Below are 25436 nucleotides of genomic sequence, written 5' to 3' on the forward strand. Positions count from 1 at the left end.
TCTGACAAAACTAAAAGAAAAAGGGTATCCAAATGAAGGAACATTTTGCATCTGAATATACAAAATAGTTAGCATAGATATACAGCTACTTTCTCTTAATTCAATGAGAAGAAAGACTTGTACAAATAGTGTTGGGACAGGATATCATGTCTGCATCTTGTACTATGAATAACCACTATGAAGACAACAATAGGCAATGTATCAATTATTGAAACTGTGCTATTAATCAGTTTTGAAACTGTTTCATTGCTATTGGGCCTTTAAATCCTCTGAGGCCCACTCTAACCAGGAATACACAGAGGAACAGGGGGCAGCAAGGGAATAGGATCAAGGAAAATGAACTCGAACTCTGGCTATTCTTCTACTCAGGCTCACCCTGTGGAGTGACCATGGGCAGGCCATCCCGTCTGGAGTCAGGCAGCTGATTGAGTGTAAATAGAAGCTCTCATTGCTGAATGACCACAAAGAGATAGGAATATGCTATGACGCCCTTCCCAAGCATAATAAATGAAGACTCTACTGATTAAAAATGTAAATTTGGAGGCCAGAGAGATAGCTCAGTGATCTAAGTGCCTTCCTGGCAAGAGCAAGACTTGGGTTTGATCCCTGATACCACATACCATGCTGGCCACCATAACTGGGTGTGGTGGTACATGCCTATAATCCCAGCACTGGGGAAGCTGAGACAGGAGGGTCACTATGAGCTGCGTAGTGAGACCCTGTACCAAATAAATAAATAGACTTAAAAAATGTAAGTTTGTCTGGCCAAAGGTGCACAAAGACTTCTTTGAGGATACAGCCATAATATATTGCTAAGATTGGCTTTGAAACCCAAAGGTCAGTGTCTTTCTCTATAATCTTCAACAAAGAAGTGATGGGGTCTGTGCCTCAGTTTCCTTAGGTATACAAGGGAGGAAAGGCAGTAACTTTCTTCTCTGGTCTATTGCCAGGCCAGCACAGAGTAGAAGCTCAATCAATGTGTGTGGAATCAGAGGAAACAATTTACTAAGCAAATTAATAGTGTAAACAGTGGTGTCAGGGGAGATATTTGACATGTTCAGGAGAACAAACTTCCCGAGCACATTTCTCAGCCTCTCTTTGTTTTACCAACAATTCATGTTCCAATTACGAGTGACTCATCTATTTGCTCGGCCAGGCCGGAGCCGGATCTCAATTTGGCAACATTTCCTCATCCAGGTCTTCAAGTTATCAGTGTCCTTGAAAGAATGAAAATGGTAATTTAGTTCAAATTGCGGCGTAATTAAAAGTTTTTCACAACTCCTGAGCCGAGTCCCTCCCAAAGATCTACTGCAGTAGGCTGTGAGAGCCGGAGAATGCAGCTTTATTATAGACCCTGGACTCTCAAGGGTCATCTTTCCTTCTCAGGACTACGGGCCTTGGAGTCCAGCCCCACTTCTAGATCCCATGCCAATGGGCAGCAAAAGGAACTCTATGATAAGAAACTGCAGGATGAGGAATTCAAGGCCATGAGTGGTACCCTCCATGTGAGGGTTTGTTCTCACTAGCATCTCTGAGTTTCTGAAAAATGGCATCGTAGAAACAACACTGGCTTTTGAACCTGGACTGATTTTTGGTTGAACATTGACTTGCTTGTCTCCTGTCTGTCTGACCTCACACTTCCTCTGTACCTTGGTTTCTTCATCTGTAAAATGGGTTCCATAACACTCACTGGACTGAGACAAAGATGAATGTGAGTGTTCACATACCAGGTGACAAACCAAAGCCAAGCTTCACTTCTTATGTGACAAATGGCTCCATTTAGATCTATCTACCCTGAATAAGCACATTGCATTTTGAGAGATTATTTGCCCCAAAAGATGAGATTTGTGGTCATCTTTCTGGGTCAGTACCTTGCACACAGTAGGCATTTAATGAGCCTTGGTTAACTAGAACTCAGCATAGTTGATCCAAGCAAATCATGCAGGAGATTTGAAGTGACAGACGTACAAACCAAATGGCATGGTTATGGCTTCTGCCCTTCTTGGCTGGGCAGACATCTGATCAGTGTCTTTATGACTTGTCACTGTGGCCCCACATAGTCACTCTCAGAATCAGCATGACACTGGTCAGAGTGGGTATCTGCAGACCTGAGCAGAGTTTACATCTGATTCTCTAAACTAATTTCCCTGAAGTCAAATAACTGGCAGAGGTCTTTTTATGTTCCCTGTATAAATGTCTATTTAATCATTGTCCTGTCTGTAGCACTTCAATAACTTGTACATTTCCCCCTTAATCACTGTTGCTGCTCTGTAAAGAAAAGAACTGGTTGGCTGAGAAGCTTGAACCATCTGCGGCATTTAAGTCCTCTTTTCCCTTGACTGCCCACTTGAACGGAGAATTTCTCTGCTAAGTCCCACTGGTTATTTGGCTCAGGCCCTGTGATAGCGGTGGAGAAGCCATGCCAAAGTCTCACAGTAGACCAGGGCAAAGGTGAGGCTGGAGTGGGCTTCTCAGGGCCCACGCCTGGCATCTACCCAGCACTGCCCTCCCCTCATCAGGTTGCAGAAAGCACACATTTCCTTGTCATCACCATGACTTGCATTGTGCTCCCAGGTTTTTTCTACCTGTTGGTTCTGTGATGTCAGATTACAGACCCTCCCTGACTTGCCATAGAGCTATTTAGAAAATAGAGATTAGCACACAATTGTTCAGGGTTATTGGGAAGACAGGGATGAAGCGAAACCTGTCCAGCCAGTCTGGCCACATCTAGCTGCCTGTGAGTATCTGCCTTTGTCCTTCACTTAGAATGCTCACTGGAAGGAGTAAGAACAGAAGCAGCTCACATTTATTGAGTGCTTGCTTGGTGCCAGAAACTGGTCTAAGCACTTTCCATGTAGTAGCTCATTTATTCCTCTTTCTCTAAAGGCAAAAGTATTTTTCTGGACTCCCTCAAGCTATCCATATTCCCACCCACCGCACTGCCGGGCCTAGCATCATTTCAACAGAACTTGCTGATTTCAAACAATATGTTACTGAAACGATTTCTTGTTCTCTGTTGCTGGCTTATAGCAGCCAGTTTGCTTCCTATGATAAAATGTGGGGGGAAAAAGCAGATTTATTGGCTTTTAGCACAAAGGAATAGTCCCAAATCTGAACTCAAGGTTAACTCCTATGAAAGATAGAAAATGGGGACAAGAGAGAGTGGTGGAGATGGCAGTTGGGAGCCAGGAAGGAAACAAGTCACAGTTTTTGCTGCAAAGCTCAAAACTTTAGTTGAGTCCCCCAGGCATGTATCATGCCATTTCATCACAACGCTTACACACACACACACACACACACACACACACACACACACACACACACCTGTCTCACAGCAGCACATCGAGCCCCTCCTCCAGCTACCTTGAGCAGGTCTCCAGGAAGGTATGTATCCAATTTCATTGTTTTAACCTTTCTACTCTCTCATTTTCATAGGTTGTCCCTTCTCCAGAAGCACCCTTTGTCTCCTTTTCTATCTACAACTCCTTCAAGATTCTGCTCACATGTCACCTTTTCCAGGAAGTCCCAAGGGTCTTCAACATGATTGGGATAGTCCTTGCAGCCCACACAACAGCCTCGCACACCTCTGGGCTTGGTCACACAATGCCTTCCTCAAGGCCCCTGCAAGTTGCTGCGCACCAAGCCTCCTTTGATGTCATCATGCCCCCAGCAGTGTGTACAGAGCTTGGCATACAGGCAGCGCTCCATGGATACTGGTTGACTGAGCAAAGTAGAAAATGAGCATAATAACTCCACTTGGGTAAGTGGTCAGGCTATGATATTATAATTATGTGGTTGATAATTAGCTGGTACCTCTAGAGGCTAGGAGGCTGTGTTGAGCCCTTTATCCACCTTATGATGGTTCTTAAGTACTGAGCACCTGCTGCTGTCCATGCATGTGGCAGGCAGGACACATATGTTATCTTCATCCCAGATCTCAGCCTTGCTATTGCAGGCTCAGAAAACAGAGTGCCTGCCCAAGGCACACAGCTAGAAAGGGGAAGAGCCAAAACCCAAAGCCAAGGTCTGCCCAACACTTTTCCCCAAGGCATGCTGTCTCCCAGAGCAGGCCCCTTATATGTTATTTTGCAGAGGAACTTGATGGGCCCCTGTGTGTCCCTATTCCAGCCTTTGGTTCTGCTGAGCCTCAGTGCCTGCAGACTCAGTCTCACAGTTCTGCTTCCTGCCTGGTTACAGGGAAGGATGAGTCTCTCCTCCCCAGGAAACTTGAAAAGGCCACAACGTACAGAGCTGATGTCCCAGCTGATGCTGGTGGAACAACATGGGCATTCAGGAATGGAAGCCACTTTGTCTGAATGCTGAGCGATTAACCCCTGCCCAGCCACAGCACACGGAGGAGCTGCGAATGAACTTATTCTGAACGAGCCTAAGAATAAGACCCGACAGACACTGCTCAGCAACACAGTTCTCTCCCCTGCCAGGTTTATTTCCAGACCATGAGACTGGCATGGAGGCAGCTGGCACATCCCGCCAGGTCTCCCCTGGAACACTGTCCCTTCCTTGGTACACTAGTCCTCTTGGTGATCTCAAGTCTGATGACTGCTTGGCACCCTGCTCCCCATTCTGTGTACTCTGCCCCCTAATGGAATAAACACTCACAAATGGCCTGATTCTTACTGCAAATGCAATTCATTGTTCTCTAGGTGAGTCAAGCCAAGAGTCTTGGGGTGTGTGACTCAATGTAAGAGAAAATCTGTTTGGTCCTTGATAAAGTTATTTATTCCTCAGGCCTTTCTTGAACTCTTATTATGTATCAAGTTTGGGCTGGGAGCTGGAGACAGCAGGAAATCAGATAGGATTCTTGCCCTGGCCTGAAGGGGGCACCAGCACAGTCCAATAGGTCGGACAATGTCCCACACAGGAGAAGCTATACCTAAACGAGCTGTACCTAAAGTTGTACCTTTTTACAGGAGGAGAAAATGGTGAGGCACCAGGTGTTTGGTGATGTACAGTGGGGCTGAGGGGGGATCAAGAAGATCTCCAAAGCAGAAGAAACCTGGTGTGGTACATATAGATTATTTTTATCTCCAATAGATGGATTAGAAAACCAAACAACAGAGAGATGAAGTCCTTTGCTCAAGGGTGTGCAGTGAGGAGACGAAGGGTCTGAGTGCAGTCACTATAGCCTGAGAGTTCATGCTCTTAGTCACTGTACCATAGTGCCACTGCCTCCAAAGGGCAAAAGCTTGAGGGAGAGCAGTGTGGTTGGTGATGGGTATTCCTGATGGCCTGCTGTGTGTGTTAGGGGCCCCCAAGGCACAGTTTCTGGCTTCCACAGAGAAAGCAGTGAAATATTTCATTAAAAGACCTTGGAAAAACCTACAGCAAATCTTTGGAAACTCCAAGCACAGAGCCATGATAGAAAGCCTCGAGGGATCACTTGGAGTCTGTAGGTGGGTGGATGTGACTGACAAACTCTTCAGTGGCAAGGAGGAAGGGTACAAGAAGGTAAGAGAAAGTTGCACTCCAACAGGAAAGACCCTGCTCACTGCAGCTCCTTAACTACTGACCCTGCAAGGAGGTTGAAGTCAGGAAGTTCCTGAAGGTGAGGAGTTCTCAGCATGCAGAAGTGGGGGAATCCTTGGACATGTAGCTAAGGCTCTGTTTGTCTGGATCACCATGAAAGGGTGACTCCACTTTTCACTCATCCAGCTTCTAGGAAGGCTAGGATGTTGGGGTGGAGGAGATAGAACAAGACATGCCCAAGATCGGAGAATATGAGTTATGTGCAGCTTCTGTGTAATGCATTTTTGTGTAATGCAAAGTTAGATTTTGAACTTGCTGGCTCTGAGCAATGGACAGCTCCTTAAAACCTCCCCATCCTCATTTTACAAATGGGAATAAAACTCATGGCTAACTCACCATTGGGGTAATAGCAAAAGCAAATAGTGGCTGTTAGAATTCAAGCCACATTGTAAAATAATTGTCAGACAGTAGAAAATTTGATAAGCTGTGTTGTACAACTTGGAACTATTATAACCTTGAATTTCAGTCTTACTCTAGATACTGCTAATTAGTGGCCAACTAAGGAAGAATAAACATGAGATTGCTACCCTCCTTCCTTTGCCTTTATGGAACAAAGAACTGTACTTAACAGTTCTGGAAGAAGTCATTTAGAAGCATATTTGAACCACATTTCTTGCTTGGCAAGGCAGAGAGCCACTGGGTAAGCATTCTTTCAAGACCAAGTGAAAAACCTAGAAAATAAGGAGCATTTCAGGGCTGGATAGTTCAGGGTCATTCCATATATAGGCTTAAAGCAAAGCTAGTAAAGCAGGACCAAACCCAGGGACAGCATCCTAGATAAGGAATAACCCAATCAGCCAATCAGAGTCCTAGCCTGACCAACATCATTGCCAACACCTGTTGGAACTATGGCATCTTTCTGCCATCTCAGAAAAAGCTTTATTAGAAATGAGATTATCAGGAGTGAGGAATTCATAGTTGACAAAATCACCATCAAAGTACTGTCAATAAACACACACACACACACACACACACACACACACACACACCCCAACTTCCCTTGTCCAAGTCCACCTCAGGGACATTTTTACACACGGAAGGCTGTAAAGGCTTGTGCCATGCTGGGGTCTGGCACCAGAGCTCTTCCAAGACAGACGGCACAAGGCAGATACCTTCTGTCCGACAGCTGCGTTATCCAGACCCACAGAGCGGCGGAATCCGCAGAGCAAATGGCTTACAAACCTGGAGCACAGCTTCTCCTGGTCCTGGCTATTTGGCATCCACATCCCTGCCATGCTGCTTTCCCACCTGGAGGGCATTCCTCCAGACCGGAAGGCCCAGATTCAAACCTTACCCAAGGAGAGCAACTGAAGGGCCTGTTCCCATCAAGACTCCAGCACTTTTACAAATTACCAAAAGGGAGGCTGCATCTTCCCCCTATCAAACAGGCTACAGCTTCAGTGCTGGATAATATTCTGGGAGTTTGCACCTACATTTTAAGTGTTTTGGAACTCTCAAGTTATAAGCTGCTTAGGATCCTGAGCTTGCTTAGGGACTCTGCATGATTCTCCCGGTGGCCCATTTTGGAAAGATTCCTGTTGGGTTTCCCAGAGACAACAAGCCTACCCTGAAGACATCCCTACTCCCAGATGCAGAGCAGGAGCTTGGAGTCCTGTAGTCTGGGTGTGAGGTCAGTCAGACAGGAGGAAAACGGCATTCACAGAAAGGAATAGAGCTAGTTGAGTGAGTTAGGAGGTTGACTCAGGAAGGAGAGGCACCAAGACAAGCTAGCAGTCTGCGAGAAGACTCCTCCTACAGTTAAGTTCAACTTCCCCCAACCTGGAGAATACTCAACCTGCCCAAGAGAGGATTTCCCCTCGGCACCAGGAAATGGGGGAACCTAGTGTCTAGCCCCTAGGGGGACTGCTGGGAAGACGGGGATGGAGAGGAGGGCAGGCTCGCGCGGAGGGCAACTCACGGAGGAGAAGTTGTGCGGACCGCAGAGCTCGCCGCGGTACTTGCAGGACAGCAGCATGTCCTCCAGCTGGTGGCCCAGACGGTCCATGAAGGCGGCGCTGATGCCCTCGAAATGACGCGGGGGCAGGAAGAGCCGGAAGTCGGCCAGCTTGCGGAACCACTGGCGGCGTGGCTCATCGCCCCGCAGCAGCTCACTGACCAGCGGGCGCGCCGTGCGGTTGGGTAGCAGCAGCCCGAGCCAGTGGCCAGCGTAGTAGAGGTCCCCCTTGGAGAGGCGCGGGAAGCGTAGCGGGTTGTTGTTGCACACGGTGACGGCCGGGAAGGGCAGCTGGCGGCTCCACTCGCGGTGCACCCGCGTGTGCGACGGGAAGCTGAGCCAGTACAGCAGGCGGTTTGAGGACCAGGACAGCAGCAAGCCGAGGGACGTGCAGAAGGCCAGCACCCATAACGCCCGCCGCTGGAAGGAACCCCCCGCCGCGGTGCGTCCCGCGCACATGTGCCGCAGCCCGTGCAGTTTAGCGCGGCTCAGAGACGGCCGCCCCCTGCGGGCAACCCCCGGCCCCTGCAGCGCCCGCTCTCCGCCTCTGCCACCCCCGGGCTGCCCGGCCGCTGCCACCTCGCGGGCCATGCGGAAGCGTCCCGGGCCGGTGAGCGCGGCCGCGGGCAGCCCGGCTCCGCCGCTCCGGCTCATTCATTCAGCCCGCGGCTGGCGCCGGGCGGAGCCGCCATGGGAGTCCGCAGCAACAGAGGGAGCGGCGGCTACCGCGCACAACCCGTACCAGGGAAGCGTGCGCCCGAAAGGAGCTCCGGTGGCGCGGCATGCCCGCCAGGCGCCTCCGCCGCCGCCTCCGCGGGCGCCCGCCCGGGACCGAGCGCAGCCTCGGCCTGTCGCTGCTGGCACTGGCCTCTCCCGGGCGCCTCCCAGACTCTCCGCACGCCGAGTCTTCCTGGGGGATGACTGACCACGGGCTCTATCTCCGGAGGGCCCCCTCCCCACACAGAGCCCCTTCTCCAGCCCCTGGGCGCTGCGCCCGCTTCTCTTCGTCCCGGACCTGGGGGGACCCTGCGCTGAGTCCCCCTTGCTCCGTCTAACCCCAGCTTTTGCGCTCGTCTTGGGAGAGGGGCCACTCGTCCACCATGCCTGATTTAGACATCCCTAAGGACCCCACCAGCCTGGCCCAGGGGTGCTGGGACACCGGAGAGAAGGCGCCAAGGAACGAGCGCCCCCAGAGGCGCAAGGCGGCTCTTGGCTTGGCGGGCGGGGTGGGTGTGTACTGGGGTGAGTGGTCGCGCAACGGCTGCTTCCTCTTTTCCGTCCCTCTGGGCCCGTTCCTCCTCACTGCCGCCGGGGCTGCGCTCGGCAGAGAACCACGAAGGAGTCCCCAAGTCCTGCGCCCGAGCCCTGCGAGTGCCCGCTGTCGCCTGGGGCTGGAGGCTTCTTAGGGCGTCCTGAAGGAAGCTTCTCGCTGCCCGGCGCTTTCTAGGCTCCCGGCCGGGGGAAAGTGTTGCTTTCCGCGTTGGCTTGGATCGCAGGGATGCCTCACGTCTCCAGAAAAGCGGAGCTTCGTTGTCTCTTCTCTCCTCTGCCCCAGTGGTGCCGGGTGCTGGAACTGAGGAGGCCCGGCAACACCTCCCGGGGGGCGACTCTGACTCGCTGCTCCGCGCGCCCTTCTCAGCCGAGACTCCAAGCCCGTGGTGGCGGTGGCGGTGGCGGTGGCGGTGGCTGCGAGGCCAGCTGCGCTCCTCTCCTGGACGCCCGGCCCTCCTCGGGCCCCGGGCGAACTTGGTCAGCGGCCGCGCGAGCCTGGCGCGGCTGGGCTCTCAGCACCTGCTCTTCAGCTCGCTGGCCCCGCGGCTGGGGCGGGCGGGGCGGCGGCGGCTGCTAGCGCTGTGCGCTCCTGGAGACGCGTTGCTGACGCGGCCCGGCTCCTCCTCGCTGCATTTTAATTCTTGGCCACTGTGGCCGCTGCGCACCGAGCCGGGAGCTGCTTGCTGGAGTTGGCGGGGTGGTAGTGGTGGTGGTGGGAGGGCGGGGGGGGGGCGGTGCGGTGAACAGATGTGCCTGGGTGTGCGGGCTTGTGGAAGAGACGTAGAGTGATGGAAACACTGTGGTGTGCAACCGTGTCTAGATAAAGCATGAGCATACACTCGAGTGTGCAGGATGGGCTGGAGGGACAGAGGAGGCTGTGCATCAGAGCAAGCCTGAGTGTGGTGTCATGCACAGCGCGTGGGCGGTGTGCACCATGTGTGCGAATGGGTATTTCTATCTCCTGGATGTGAAACTTGTGTCTGCGGGTGGCGTATTGTGGCTGCTAGGGACTGTGGGATATGGGGAGGACAGTGCGTCTGGTGGGATGTTAGTGGCTAGCGGATGGTGGCGGGCACGAATGGGTATGGTTTCCAGATATAGTGTGTGGTTGGGGTGTGTGTATGAGTTATAAAGGAACCTGTGTGTTGAGGTTGATCAGTGACTGAGCCTCTAGCAGGTGGGGCTTGTGCACCCCAGCCCTTCTAGAAGGCAACAGCTGCTCAGCCTCAGCCCTGCCCTCTCTGGAGAGGGAGGAGAGGGAGTGTGTCCCTGGACAGGACACTGCACAGCTCCTACTCCAGTGCCTGGCTGATGACATCATCCTCCCCTCCTGGGTAGGCCCAGGCTCTTCCACTGACCTTACATTTGGCCTTTTAAACATCCCACCTGCACTTCCTTGGCACACTGACTAGGCAGAGTGTATGATGGGCTCGGTTTCATTGGCAAAGTTAGGGAGGTGAGTACTGACCCAAAGTCACACAGCCTGCATGCAGTGGAGCTGGATCAGCGTCCCAGTCTCCAAAGCACTGTTTCTTTCAATTGTTCCACAGCTCTTACATTCTTGTCCTCTGGTCACAATGCATAGGATCTTGTTCCCACAGTTGCCTGGTGGTGTAAGGCGCACAGTAGGACTCACCCATACTTCCTAAGTCATAGACTCACTGGACTTCACTGGGATAGGTGACACTTTGAATGCTATTACTCCATAAAGGCCTTTCTAGACATTTTTCAGAGAGTATATTTGATGAGTGAGAAAGAAGGAAGGGATCCTGAGGTAGGAGGGTGCCCCAGTTGAAGAAGGAGCAAAAGTTGTCCCTTGGGGACAGGAGATTTGGGGAAGAAAGGAACGGTTTGAGAGGGAGAGGAATTTCTCCCTCATGTGACAGTGAATTAGGGACAATTCAGATAGATCTGTCCAATGGGCAGCAGGTGTCCAAGGAGGAGGGCAGTGAAGGTGGGTGGCTGTTCCTTCCCTGCTGTTCTGCAGAGCATTCCTTGGGCCGGTCACTCCCTGCTTCTGGACTCTGGGGCCCTTGTCTCCAGCTCTTACACACAGCTACACATACACAAATATATATATATATATATATATATATATATAATGAACATATACAAAGTATGCACAAATGTGTGCACATGTACTCCACAACACATGCACACAGGACATGTACATATTTCACACAAGTACACATTACATGGCACATATAGTTGATGTACCATCTGTACAACCATACATTACATACAACATACAAACATAAAAACACAGATACTACACAAAGACATACAACTGCACACACCTCAAGGCCTTTCTCTTTCATTGGAGAAGATTCTCTTACAGCTGGTTGTTGCTGAGATTCTTCTACTTTGGATTTGATCTGTCACAAGTGTCTGCTGTTGGCTTTGGCAGGGGGTTCTGTGGTTGCCGATGGTACTGGGGCCTCTGGCAAAGGGTTGCACTTAGTGTTCTGGGCTTGGTCCCAGGGCTCTGTCCTGGAGACACCCTAGTGACCCAAAAGCAAGGTGAAGTGAACTCGTGGTCTCAGTGCAGTTATAGCAAAGCGGCCAAGACAAGCACGTACCAACCCCCAGCATCTTCACTCTGGAGCATCAGCAAGCTCCATGTTATATAAAGCCTTTAAAACATTTCATGATTCTGATTTGTTTGGCTGTTGTGGGATTTTTCTTTCTTGGCAGTTTCCTCTCTTGAAGTATATGCCCGCTACTTTGGATTGATTGTGTGCTCTGCCATGGGTTTTCTTGTCCATTCTCCAGATGGTCTGCTTGCTTGGGAGACAGGGTGCTCTGCTTATATCCAAAGGGTGTTATTACCAAGATGGGGTGGCAGTGGTTCCCAAGCAAAGACTGGTGGACCATGCCCAGCATGTTCCCCAGTGTACCTGAAATACCCTCCCTCCGTGCTGTGCCTACCCTGGGGAAGTTCTGCTGTTTCCCCCAATTCCAGCTGAAGTACTGCCTCCAATTTAATGATTTTCTTAGAAGAATTTCAGTCCTCCTTTTCGAGTGATCCCAAGACAGTTTTATTGATGCCTCCATGACAGACTTTTGTCATAAAATTTTGTCGTAGTTTGTATCCAGGCCTTTCCTACAGACTGTGAGTTCTTGGAGGACAGAGATTACATTTTATTCATATTTGTGTCACTGTCCATTAGCACGATGGTCTTGGCACATTGAATTAACATGCTGATATATGGTAAGAGGGGAAAGGAAGTAATATTTCTTGAATAACTGCTATATGCTAGGCATATTTTTAATTTCTTTTTTCTTTTTTTTTGATGCAGGGTCTCACTATGCAGCTTTGACTCATAGTGATCCTCCTGTCTCAGCCTCCCCAGCACTGGGAATATAGGTGTGCACCACTGTGCCCAGTTTCAGCAGCTGGCACAGCATGTTGGGGTTCTGGAGCTGGTATGACATGTGGTACTGGGGGTTGAACTTGGGACCTTGCACTTGCCAGGTGGACACTTAGGCCACTGAGGTATCTCCCCAGCCCCATATTTTTTATTTCTTACTCCAACTTTGTAGAGAAGGAATTTTAGATCTTTTGCCATTTGTTCTCCAGTTCTGAGAATTGAACCCAGATCCTTTCTGATGCTGTGCAAATGCCCTACTCCTGAGCCACGACTATAGTCTTTGGCCTTCTTTTACTGTTGTTGAACCAAAGGTTGGAGTGTAGGATTTGAGCATCATTTTCAATCTTTACAAAGTCCAAGATGCTTCCTTCAAAAGTACTACATTATGAAAAATAAGAATAATGTAACAATGCAATTTCTAAGTGGCACAATCTGTCTTAAGGGTTTGATACTAAAAACAAGTGTCATCAGTGTTCTCAGTGTTTAACTCTCAGAATGACCCTCATATGAAAGTATCACTGTTTTCTCTGTTTTGAGAGGAGGACCCTTTACCACAGAGAGATTACATGATTAGCTCAGAGTCACACAGCACCTAAGCAGGGGGTCAGGTTTCGAATCAAGACAATTGGGTTCCATTCTTGCGCTCCCAAAGAATGACTCCTGTGAGTTGGCTTCCTCGTCCCAGTGGACTCCACTGGCCAGAAAAACAAATTTATGAGGCAGTGGAGGGGCTGACCCACATGACCTCTCCACCAAGAAATTAGAATTTAGCACTGTGATTTCTCAATAATAAGCATTTAAGAAAAATTTCCTTTGCTTGTTTATCTCTACACCATCTCGGGCTCCACACCTGGCACCTTGGCATTCTGTGGACAGTGGCACAAAGGTCGCAGTGCCTACTCTGGGGTGTGGCCACTGGCACGAGTTAAAAGCTCTTTTTGCCAATGAAATGAGCATTTGAGGGAGACAGAGATCAGTTTATATCAATGCAGTTCTCTGTGTAATATAATTTTAGAAGCCGGAAATTTGGGGGGCTTGATCATACTTTGCCAAATCCCAGCGTTTCCGTTCACCCCCAATTCTTATGATTCAGTGGCTGGGGATGGCGGCATCATAGCTGAAGCATCTCTTACCCCAGAGCCCTTCCAGCTACAGGAATGCTTTCCCTGCATTCTGCCTGCAGCAGTGTACTGGGAACTCCTAGAACATCCCGAATTATTTCAAGCTCCTTCCTTTCACCGTGTTGAAATGTGTGTCCTTGTTAATTTCTCCTACTCCTCCGAACGTATTTTTGAGGACATACACTGAATAAGTTCAATCTTTGTTTCATGTGAGACCTCATCAGATAGTTCATAGAACCTGCATTCTTTAGCACCAAAGGAGCTTCGCTGTCTACCTACTGAGCAAAGTCTTCACACCATGTATTACTTCTGTAGGCTTAATGTTTCTACTTCTTTTAGCTGTTTTTCTTGTAGTTTCTACTCTTGATACAGGATTATGGATACCATATCCTTACCATGTAGTCCTTTGGCCCTATGGAGTATCAGCCCAATGATCCTTTAACCTGGGTCTAGACTTTCTAATTTCCAGTCTGTTTTCTCTCTGTCTCTGTCTTTGTCCTTCTTTCTCTCTCTCTCTCCCCCTCCCTCCCTTCCTTTCTTTTCTTTTTCTTTTTCTTTCTTTTTTTTTTTTTTTTTTTTTGTATTTTTAGGGAAGGATCTACAGGGTGTTCAGGGTCTCACTACTAGATTGGACTCGTAGTGATCCACCTGTGTACAGCCTCCCAAGAGCTGGGATTACAGGTGTGCACCACCACGTCCAGTCTCAATTGCCTTCTCAGTGCACCCTGGGGGTGGGGCCAGCACAGCAGGCCAGGGGATCGAATCCCCAGCCCCTGCACCTGCTTGCAGGCACTTTAATCTGCTGAGCTATTTGGCTGGCCCTTCCAGTCTTTCTTCTGATGGTCTTAGGTTCTTGAATTTGTTGGAGGCATGGGTGGCAGGATGAGTTTCTGGATTCTTTTTTTTTTTTTTTTTTAATGTATTTAATACAGGGTCTAACTACTCAGCTCAGACTTGTAGTGATCCTCCTGGTTTCAGCCTCTCCAGTGCTGGAATTACAGGTGTGTACCACCATGGCCCTCTTGGTGGCCTGTTTAGTGTGTCTGGGGGCGGGACCAGGTGACATATAGTACCATGGATCTAACCTGGTCCCTGTGCTTGCCTAAGCAGGTGCTTAGTCTGCTGAGCTATCTTGCCAGCCTGAGTTTGCGGATTCTTGCTTAGAACACTGAATGCTTTTTCCTTTGGATCATGCTGCTAATAGAGTTGACAGCTAGTACTTCTTTCAGTCTTAGATTCATTGATAAAATGGGGCATGAGGGCTTTTGTGGTTATATCTATCCGTGAACTTCAATCTCTGTTCCTCTCTCATTTTTCTTTTCTCTATTTTTATACTGTCCTTGGCTCTCTGTGACACATTCTCCTTCTCTCTTCTTCTCTTCTTTCTTTCCTCTTCTCTCCCTAACCTCTGCCTGAAGCTAGTGATCCTGTGATACCTTCTTATCCTGTGCTTCAGAGCATTGGAACTGGATACAGAGTTTTAGAACCTGAGCAAATGTCCAATAATCAGAGTGGCAGGTCCTTACTGGAGGAAAGAGAGTAATGAGGACACTCCTCTATGGTTTTGGCTTATGGTACATACATTTTTCTATGCTTTTCCCCCATATTGCTCCATGGAGTTGGCACTGCAGATGCATCTCCATCTTTTTGTTTTTTACAGTGGTGTTTGCAGCTGTACTACCCTATGTTTTTCCTATACTTGTGTGGCCTCTCCCACTTTGCCTTTCTTCTGGGCTCTTTCTTCATTCATGAGATGTTTTTGTCTTACAGTCATCCTTGGTTTACTTGAGCTCAAGCTTTCAGCCATCTCTCTCCTGTTATCAGCAAGTCCTAGGTGGAAGAGGGCAAGCGAAAGCACATGGAAGGCTGAGGAAGGTCACAGGCTGGAAGAACCAGGTCTGGAGGAGAGCACTTGATGCCTCAAACTCCACAGAGCTGGTAGTGGCTTAGCTGAAGCATTGCAGTTTCTGTTTAAGGGAGAATCTTGTAGAGTAGGATTTGATCTCTTTACTTCCGGGGAAGAAGTCAAGGTTCAGAGAAAGAAAAGACTTGGTTGAAATCACAAAGATTGATGCTGATAAAATCAGAACCACAACACAGGCCCCAACTTCTATTTTATTCATCCTATCATATGATTTTTTAAAAATCCATTTTGAAATTGGTAATATATTCACATAGTTATAAGAACAAAAAGACTTCCAGTAAAATTCCCCTGTCTATTCCCAGACACCCATTTTGTCTTCCTGAAGGTCAGTGTGATCTTTTAGGGCATTATATGTGAATATATATATATATATATATATATATATATCTTCATAAGAATCTCATTTTTATATAAATAAAAGTTGCATTCAGTGAATATCATTGACTAGAGTAATTATATTTCACGTTCTCCCATCTTCGTCCCCTGTAGTTTCAGTGATTTTACGATGGCCTTCCTCTGGCACCTCATTCCAACTTCTGTTATTTTCCTTCACTTCTCATTTCACATTACCCTGCTCTCCCATCCAAAAAGGACAGTAGGTTCTATGGCAAGGTGGTACACAGCATTTGCCATTTTATTATCAGATTTCTATTTAACTCTTTGCTGGGTCCGCTAATGGATAAAAGCTCTCATGTGGATAATCTCAAACAGCAGGTAATGCAGAGATATTGCTGTTTGCCCCAGAAGCACGCTATATGATATATTTCATTTTCCTGTTTGTATTTTCCTTTGGCCAATTGTGACGCATACACCAGCACCCCTAGGTGCCTGAGCACACAGATAGCTCTTGCTGATCAACAAGGGTGTTTCAAGCATGCATTGGTTGGCAGATCAAATTAGTTTGGGATTCAGAAGTCTCTGTAACTAATGCATAGAGAGAGTAAAGTACACCACGGAGGGAACCAGAAAGTGTGATCTCAATGAACAATGCAGTGAAACTTGAAAGAGGTAATCAAGAGTTTAACGACTTTCCCCTGGTGTCTGAGACACTGATCTGGTAGTGAGGGTGGTGGTGCTGCCCCCGACAATAATAATGACATTATTGGATAGCTGACACTGAACATTGTCAGGTTTGAGGTCAGTGAATGTAAGTTAACTAACTTAAGTCATAGGAGATATACATTTCCATTGTAGCTCTTTTATACAGGAAGAAACTGAGGCAGAGACAGAATAAGTAACTTCTCCCATCAGGGCTGGGATAGAAACCCAGGTACTCTGGCTGTACAGCATACAGTCTTAATAAACTGGTTGTAATTAGCTGCAAATAATGGATCTTGTGGATATTTATTCAGCACCCAGTGGGCACTGGGCCATTGTCATTGGCACTGGGAATACCTCTCCGGAGATGTGGTTTCTGCCTTTTCAGTCTAGTGGAGGACAAGAGTAAGAGAATAGTAAATACTAACATGAAATATTAACAGGAAAATTTAATAAAGGTTGCTTGATGTTCTACCAGACATGAACACAGTGTGTTAATACAGCTCAAAGAAGGGGATTTCCCTCGATTACTATGAGAGTTATTGCCTAGGTTTTCTTCACTTTCTGCTCATTTTCATTTTCTCACTCTAGCTCCTGGACAGTTTTACGAGCCCTGCCCTAAATAGCCCTAGATCTAGGATCTGAGTTGGAGACAACACCAGCATGGCTCCATGTTGAGGTTGCCCCGATCTCTTTGTCCTCGGTGTCCACATTCACAATGTCAACCTTCTTTTCTAGAGTGAGTTTTGGAATTCCTAATTGTTGTAGTATGGGTTTGCCAGGGAAACAATACCAGACATTATTTATAGGTTTATTTTATAACAGTCACCCAAAGAGTCATATACAAAGAGAGTGCAGGAAATCTGTCCATGCACTAAAGACCTAAAGAATCCAGCGGAGGGCCTGCATCCTATGGCAAGGTCCTGCATGAGTCCCACTGAAGACCTAGAGCCCATGATAATCTCTCCTGTGTTGTGAAAGCCTCAAGGTGGAAGCTAGAAAGTCTGTGCCAGGAAGATAAAGCACATGTGCTAGCAGCCTGAGGGATCTGCACTGGAGCCAGAAAGTGATGCTCTGGGTGAGGAGCAGAAAGTACCACGTCCATCCTCAGTGACAGCGGGGTCTTGAGCTCCTCCAATGATGAGAACATTTGAGTGCACATCTGGAAAGAGTGTAACAAGCTTCTTCAGGTCGTTGACTGGTGTGCCATTGTTCCCTCTGGAGGCAGGACGTGATACTCAAAGTTAGGACCAGAGCTCCCCCAAAGTTAACTGTAGCCATCCCCAGTGACAACAAGGTACGGAGCTCCTTCAACAAAGAGAACAGCTGAATTCATCAGGAAAGCCAGCAAGGAGAACCACAAGCCCCCAGAAAAACCAACAGCTTCCTAACAACACCTAAATTTCTTCCTCTTCAGTCCTACCTCTTCTGCTGCCAGCAACAATCTACAGATGGGCCCCCACACCTAGCACCACACTGACTGAGTTCAGCTGGGTGTTACAAGCTGACCACCAGTTGTCAATCCCCCGGACTAATGATGTCTTGCTGCCTTGTATGCTTAGTTTCTAAGTTTAGGTTACCTTAATAACCAGCACATCTCCTCCTCCAGCATCCCTTGCCTAACATTACTTTATTCTGTATTTAGACTTAAATAGCTTATTCTTACATGTAACCTTGGTTGGGGCCATAAAGTTAGCAGAGAAATGGAGCCTTGCATACTTTTCTACCCAATTTGTTCTCCCATACACATAACAAAACTCTCTTTAAAATAGTTAAGCATAATAACCCTCTCCGACAATAACTACCCACTCATATTATGAAAAAGCATGTAGTTAAAATAGGATTTAATGAAATCTAAACCCCAGGTACAATTAGGCATTTTGTGCACGGTTTCCTGATTGTCCCCTTACACTTTTCAAGTCATGACAATCTTACCCCAGCTCTCACCTCTGCTTTCGGGAGCACTAACTCACCAGTCCCGAATCTGTCTTGTACACAGACTCCCTGCTGTGGCTCAAAGATTTACAGCCAGCTTGATTTGTCAAAAGTCCCATTCAGGCTGCATTTGCTTCTAGCCACAGCTTTCCTCCATCTCAGCCAACAGCGTTTGTTTACTCTCCTTGCCTTACAAAAGACCCGGCCAAGCCACTGCCTCAGGGCTTTTTCCTCCAAGTTTATTTTCTCCGTCCAGACCATCCCTAGGAGGGGCAGAAAGGGAGAGATTTAGCCTTTCCTTCTGCAGTGGTGTGGACCTGTGTGGTTATCTAAACAGAAGAAAGGAAGGGAAGGGGAGGGTAGGGGAGAGGACAACAGGGCAGAGGAGAGGAGAAAAATAACAGGGTCAACCAAGTACCTATTAGGTGCCATTATGAGCGCCACCTAGTGAGTCCTCACGACTGCACCTTAGGTGGGCGATATTACTCCCATTGTACGGAGGAAGACACAGGTCCAAGCAACATCCTTCCCATTTTCTTCTTCCCATTGCTGATTTAAGCATAGATTAAACTACGGTGGCCGTGATCACGTGACGCAACCACTCCGCAAGCACACGGTAGTGTCGCGCACAGAGCTCAAGCCGGCTCATTTTCCAGGTGAAGGGAATGGGAACGAGACCCAGAGAGGTGAAGCTACTCACCAAGGGCCACTCAGAGCATGTCCCACAGGGGGCAGAGCCGAGGTTGACGGCTGATTCCAATGCGTTGGTAGTCATTAGAAAAGCAGAAACCTCAGGATTTAGAAAGAGAAAAGACAAAGAGGATGGCAACATAATGCAGAGTTTGTATTTAAAAAATATCCCAAAACTCTTTGGGGTGATGGAACAAGCCAAAGCAGAATTCGTCCGGGCCGGAAGAGGCTGTGTTCTGCTGTGAGTGTGTGTGGAAGCTGTGAGTTTCCCAGCTCTGATGGGATGTTGCTGGGGCAGGGCTCAACTTTGGTAAGACCCTCGGTGAGCAGAGGTCAGGAGAAAGGCCCAAGGGGCCAGTGTGGATTTAGACTCAGTAGCTTATTTCCTGTCTCAGCATTCAAGTGACAGTGCACACTAAAGCCACATGTAAGGAGTCATCTCTACACATCACAGGCTTTTAACCTTGCCTCCTTTGACTCCCTCCCATCTTCCGGCCCTCTTTCTCTTCTACTTATTTCCCTCTCCTATCTCCCTCAGTCCCTCCCTCTGTCCCGCTTGCGCTCCCTCCCTCCCGTGTACCATTGCTTTCTCCTTTCTAATCAGTACTACCCTAGATCAGAACTGCTCACGTTTATCATTCATTACTTTTCAGCTGCCTACAGCACTAACGCATAACACTGGATTTGAAACAGTTTTCCAAAAAGTCTTGGAGTTACAAAGGCAAGATCATAATCTGGGTGAGTCATAAGAGCTACAGTGTGCTCGCAGCCCCTGAACTGGCAGTTCCACACCTTCAATGCTTCCCTGAGGAAATAACCCAAAAGTAAAGAAAAACTTCAGAGGTATTCACACTGGGGCTTTCCAAGCTAGAAAAAACAGATAAACACCAACAATAAATTAAAAGCAGTTTATGTGTTTGATAATGGGCGAATGATTGGACAAATGACATTGCATTATACTGTGTGTACAAAAGAGCCTGAGAAGGGTGTCAAGGTTTTGTTTTAGATATAAAAAGTACTGAGCAAAAAAGATCTAAGGCCAAAAAGCACTCCCACAGTGACCACGACTTTAGAGAAACATTCCTTTGAACACAAGCAATCATCAGAAGTAGGTTCTTTTGGAGAAGTTATTTAGACTTTAGACAAACATTCAAAACCCAGGACAGCTTACCAAGGCCAACCACGGGAAAGCACGTTGGAATGCAAAAGGGTTTCCAGTTTCTCCAAAGTGGCATCATTAGTTTTTTTTTTTTTTCTTTTTTTGTGTGTGTATTTTAGTATGGGGTCTACAGGATTTCACTACACAGATTGGACTCCTAGTGATCCTCCTGTTTTCCACCTCCCAAGTGCTGGGATTACAGGCACATGCCACCATTCCCAGTCTCAGTCACTGTCTCAGCATGCCCTGGGGGTGGGGCTGGCACAGCTTGTTGGGGATTGAACCCTGGTCGCTGCACCTGCCTAAGCAGGCACTGTAGTCCACTGAGCTATCTGGTTGGCCCTATCATTAGCATTTTGGGCCTTGGCATCCCTGACCTTTTCCTTATCCTGGACCTTTCTCCTCAGCCTGGCACTGCCCACAGGCCAGTAGAAGTGATCACAGGTGCTGGCCTCATGGTCAACCACGTGTGCCCTGACCTCTCTGTCTGCATTTCTGACATGTTCCCTCTTGGCATCTGGCTCCTGGGTCACCTTTCATCAGTAGGTTCCCCCGGCACCACGACCTCTCTCAATCCCTTTTAAGCAAAGACCCCATGGTGGACGCCATACCCAGATGCTGAACTCTCCCCAGTAAGGGAGGCATTTAGATGCCCTTGACCCTGGCTGAACACCAACTAATATAAAGGGCTTGAGCATTTTCTTCAACTGTAACTGTGCTTCCATCTTTAACTGGAGCTTTAGCACACATAATGTTCTCTTTTCTACTTAGAGGCAGTGCAAAGAGACACAGAAAAATACTACTTCAATCAAAATGCATGTCACAGAATCAATAACAATAATAATAGCTTTAATTAATAGGGGATAGAGATATAGTAGGCATAGTACTAGGCCCTCTGCGTACATTCATTCAATCCCTGCAATAAACTTAACAAAGGAGGTTTTGTGATTTCTCCTTGTATCAAGAAGGAATCTGAACCTGAGAGATAGAAAATGATGTATTTCAGATCAAAATACTCAGATTTTGTGGATGTCAAATCCTCCCTCACCCTAACTATGTAATACAGCCTCCCGGGCATGAAGCTACCTTCATAAGCATAAGCAAGCTTTTGTCTTTTCTCAGGAATGACTTAGTCCTACTTTATGTATAATCCTGATAACACAATTGGTTATTTGTTTTTCAGGATCTCAGTAGAATAGGAATAATATATATTATGAAAAGAAAAAGGTAGACATAAGATTCTTGAGTAGAGATAGGCTGAATGCATAACCAAAGCTTGACAACAAAGAAAACAACACAACTAGAGAAATAGATAAAAGGACTGAAAATAGATACCAGGTAGTGTGGGAGCCAACTCTACATATTGCAAGTAGTCCTAAGTTTTGTAGCCTAACATGATAGTTGGAACTCACAGTGATGACCTGGGGCCATTAAGATAGTTTGTTATGTGAAACCCACATATGTGTGTAGAAAAGGACAGGGTGTATTTCCGAAGGAGTTTTAATCACATAGTCTCATTTGCAAAAAGAAAAATTGTGATGTGTAAAGGAATAAATAAGTCTTAGCTCTTAGAAACATGTTTTATTCAGGAAAATGATGCTTCTCTGTGAAAGAGTGTTTGAATAACAAAGATTTCACTCTCATTGATTCATTCTTTCAGCCATCATCATGGACAAAAGTTTCTCAATAGCCATGTTTTTTGATGTCTAAATGTTATTCAACACATGGCGTAACATTCAGAACTTAACATTCAGTTATACTGCTGCAGGTTGGGTTACGTTGCGGATGCTTAGTTATTCTACAAAAGGGAGCTTTATGATATTTAAGTGTTTCTATCTGTTTTCTGTTTCTTAAACAATGACAGACCAATTTTCACTACGTTTCTTTCCCCTCCAGGAAGAAACAAAAAAGGCAAAATAGAATTCTACTGAAGAGCACAGTTATACCATTCACGGCTCCATCAAAATCTCTTGGGGTTTCTTGTGTGGGACTTGGAAGTCTTACACATTAAGTGACAGCAGAATTCTGACGTAGAGAGGGTGACAGAAATCAGAAGATTCCAATCAATGTAGCTTGGCTATTAGCTTCCTTTGGTGGGTTTGTGTGTGTGTGTGTGTGTGTGTGTGTGTGTGTGTGTGTGTGTGTATGTGTTTCCTTTTCATACAGCAACTCATTGATCTAGAGAAATGTGAGCTATCTCACTCCTTTATGAAGTACTGACAATTTTAAATTTGGATCTGAAGTTTTACCCATGTAAGAAGCATTTTGGCTATGAATTTGAAGTCTTTTATAAAATCTAGAAACCTTGGAATGACCCTCAGCTGAGCCTTCGCTCAAGCACATTCTACCTGACACCTGGGCTGTCAATGTTACCTTCTAAATCATTCTTTAGCCTTTGTCTTGTAATCCATTCTCTCTGCACCACCAGGCCCAGCCCTGTGGTCCGTAGCTTACTGTTGGCCCTATTACTCCCTCCTTTATGTAGGCTCTTGGCCACAATTTCCTTCCTCCCTGATCCATTCCCTACTCTGCTATTTTGATTATTATGTCCTTATTATGTTTAGAATTCTTTAATGGCTTCTCATTGCTTATTTCAGAACTTCAAAATCTGGATATTGTATCACACAATGGATCACAGGGAACACATAGCTTTGAGAAAATAAAGTAGGCTCAGGAATCAAAAACTAGAGGAGGACTTCTCATAAATGCAATCTTGCTCATTTTTTCCATCTATATGTGCTGCATATAGATGTAGATGATATAGATACAGATATAGATATCTACCTTCTATCTATCTATCATCTATCTATTTATCTGGTACAGGGTCTTGATATGCAGCTTGGACTTGTAGTGATCCTCCTGTCTCAGCCTCACCAGCGCTGGGATGCAGGAGTGTGCCACCACCCCAGTTTTGGTGGTTGGGCGTGGTGTGGGGCTGGCACAGCATGCGGTCCTGGGGATTGAATCCAGGTCCTTGCGTTTGCAAGGCTGGCACTTAGACCACTGAGCTATCTCCCTAGCCCCCTTGTTTACTTTCCACAGGAAAAAAAAATCTCAAGAAGCTTTGGCAAAGTCTATCTTCTAAGGTCCTGTGTACATGGGCCCTATTCACTCTACCATTCTCTCATGGGACTTCTTATTTTTTTTCCAGTTTATCTAAGTTTCTTTCTCTTGATTTTAAGAGAGGGAAACATTTGAAGCTGCATCACATTTTTCCAACTTCATGACTTTGATCTCAGGTTCCAGATGAGATCTTCACCCTGCATTTGCTTGGTGAACTTGTGCTCAGAGCTCCTGACCTCGCTTGACACTCCTCTCTCTAAGGCTCTCCCTCTTTCTGCAAAGAGGCCCAATTGCTGCCTCCTCTGTGCTCCACTGCAAACCAGCCTGTGAAACCTGAGCAAGCTCCTGAACATCTCTGAATCTTAATTTCTTCATTTGAGAAATGGAGACAATAATACCTGCCTTGCGGGGTTAGCACACGAACTAAATAAAATAACAGATATGAAGCATTAAGCGGGGAGCTTGGCCTATAGTAAGAACTCAGTGAATATATGTTGAATAATAAATGATGATCGTTATTATTAACTATCCGTCTTTTGCCAGTGCACTTATCCCATAATCATGCAACAGTTGTGAATCTCTCTTTCAAAGATTTTTCATATTTATCTCAGCATAGTAGATCCCATGCTGCTTTGCTCTCAACTCTGTGCAGGAAGAGATCTTGAGTTTGTTCACGGGTACCTGCTAAACACCTTGAACAGTGCCTGGTACCTGGAAGACCTTCCTATTATTTGTTGATTGCTCGATCTCCTCATTTGGCTCTCATAGGTCAAGTGGGATGATAGGTGTGAAACAGTTTTAATGTGCATCACTTTACAAATCCTTTGTAAATCAGTGCATTGTGCTTTCATTTACACTTTCAACTTCAAGACTGATACCCAGGTTGAGTTAGCAACCCATGAACCTGCTCGCAGCCTGGTGTTCCTCAGTGTAACATTAAAATCATAGAGAGATGGGATTTTTGGACAGAGGTACACAAGGCAGACATTCTAATTGGTGTCCTTGTTTTCTGAAGTGGATATTTGAACAGATAAGTCACTTGAGCATGTTGCTAATATAGACATAGTTTTGAACACTTTGAACAGTCTACTAACTCTAGTTCTCTATACTAGGATGAGATTAGCTTATTAAAGAAGCAGAAGTCACGTTGGGGTGGGCAGGTGAGGGACATTTCTGTGTGAACTTCACTTTAAATGAGACCTGGAAACTCCTTAGAGACCAGCTGGCCCCATCTTGTTAGTATAATTTGTAGACAAGGGAATCGATAGCAAGAGAGTCAGGGACTTGTCCTGGGCCAGCATGCAGCTCTGGGCCTCCTTGTTCACCATTTCTCCTTCCGCTGGACTGCAGGCCCTATGCAAGGAAGGAGTGAAAGGCCTTCCAAAGAGAAAAGGGCAATACCTAAGACACTGGTCACATGAAGCTTGAGGTCACCATTCTTTTTTTTTTTTTTTTTAAGAACACAAAATGATAGTAGAAAAAAACCAGCATTAGATATAATACAAAATGTCACTAAACAAAGGAATAGGAATTCAACAATGGCTGCTGTATTACATGAAGTTATCTCCAAATTAGTTGTTTAGGTTACCAGATAGAAATGTGCAAGATTGGCTTAAGGAAAAAAGCAAGACCAAACAATAACAAAAAGCTATAAGAAATTCAAAAGAAAAAAAAAATAAGAATCAAAAGAAAAAAAAAAAGCATTAACTGCTCCTCTCAAAAAACCAGCAGAAATGGGCAGTATGATTATCCAAACTATCCTGCACATACACATAAATATATCTTTTCCCCTTCTTTCTTTTGTTCTTTTCCTCATAAGGTCTTCATTCTTTTATGTCAGGTAGCTAGGACCATGGACAGAAGCCAAGAAATGAACATTCTCTGCACCTGAAGGAAAAGAAACGTGGAGAGGCATAAAGGTAGTTTGCAGCCAGATCGGTGTGTATGCACTTTATTATTCAGGTAATAAAGAAGGTCTTATTTTCTTGTTTGTTTTATTTGCAGGAAAGTTGTTTGGTGTAATATAAGTAAGAGGAAGATTTTGGAAAATTAGTTTTGGACAGCTAGGAGAAAGGATCTGAAGAGGCAAGAAGAAGAGGAGACAGGGAGGTGATTGCACTTTCTTCTGTTTGAATTGATGAGGCTGAGGTCCTGGTGGAGACCTAAGAATGGAAAATGGAAAGGACAGGAGGTATGTGTGTGTGTGTGTGTGTGCGTGTGTGTGCATGTGTGTGTGTGTGATCAAACCCTGGTTGGTGACTGAGCTTGCCTAAGCAGGCGCTTTAGTCTGCTGAGCTATCTGGCCAGCCCCTCTCCTCTATTTTTCTATCTATGTCTTCTTTCACTGTGCTGAGTACTTCTT

At 46.6% G+C, this 25436-nt stretch overlaps 1 protein-coding gene across 2 annotated transcripts in view; it reads right to left on the minus strand.

Annotated features, from left to right (window-relative positions):
• Asic2 (acid sensing ion channel subunit 2) overlaps positions 1–25436 on the minus strand; it is a 1146900-nt gene that overhangs the window by 271732 nt on the left and 849732 nt on the right. Inside the window, exon 1 of one of the 2 annotated variants that reach the window (XM_004635449.2) lies at positions 7466–9227. The exons of the other annotated variant lie outside the window; for it this stretch is intronic. Within the exon in view, the coding sequence (XP_004635506.1) occupies positions 7466–8155 (690 nt within the window). The 5' untranslated portion in view covers positions 8156–9227. Of the gene's footprint in view, positions 1–7465; positions 9228–25436 lie in introns of those variants that run through there. 2 annotated transcript variants of the gene reach the window in all.

This window comes from Octodon degus, unplaced genomic scaffold, assembly GCF_000260255.1.
Source record: "Octodon degus isolate 3935 unplaced genomic scaffold, OctDeg1.0 scaffold00072, whole genome shotgun sequence".
NCBI lineage: Eukaryota > Metazoa > Chordata > Mammalia > Rodentia > Octodontidae > Octodon > Octodon degus.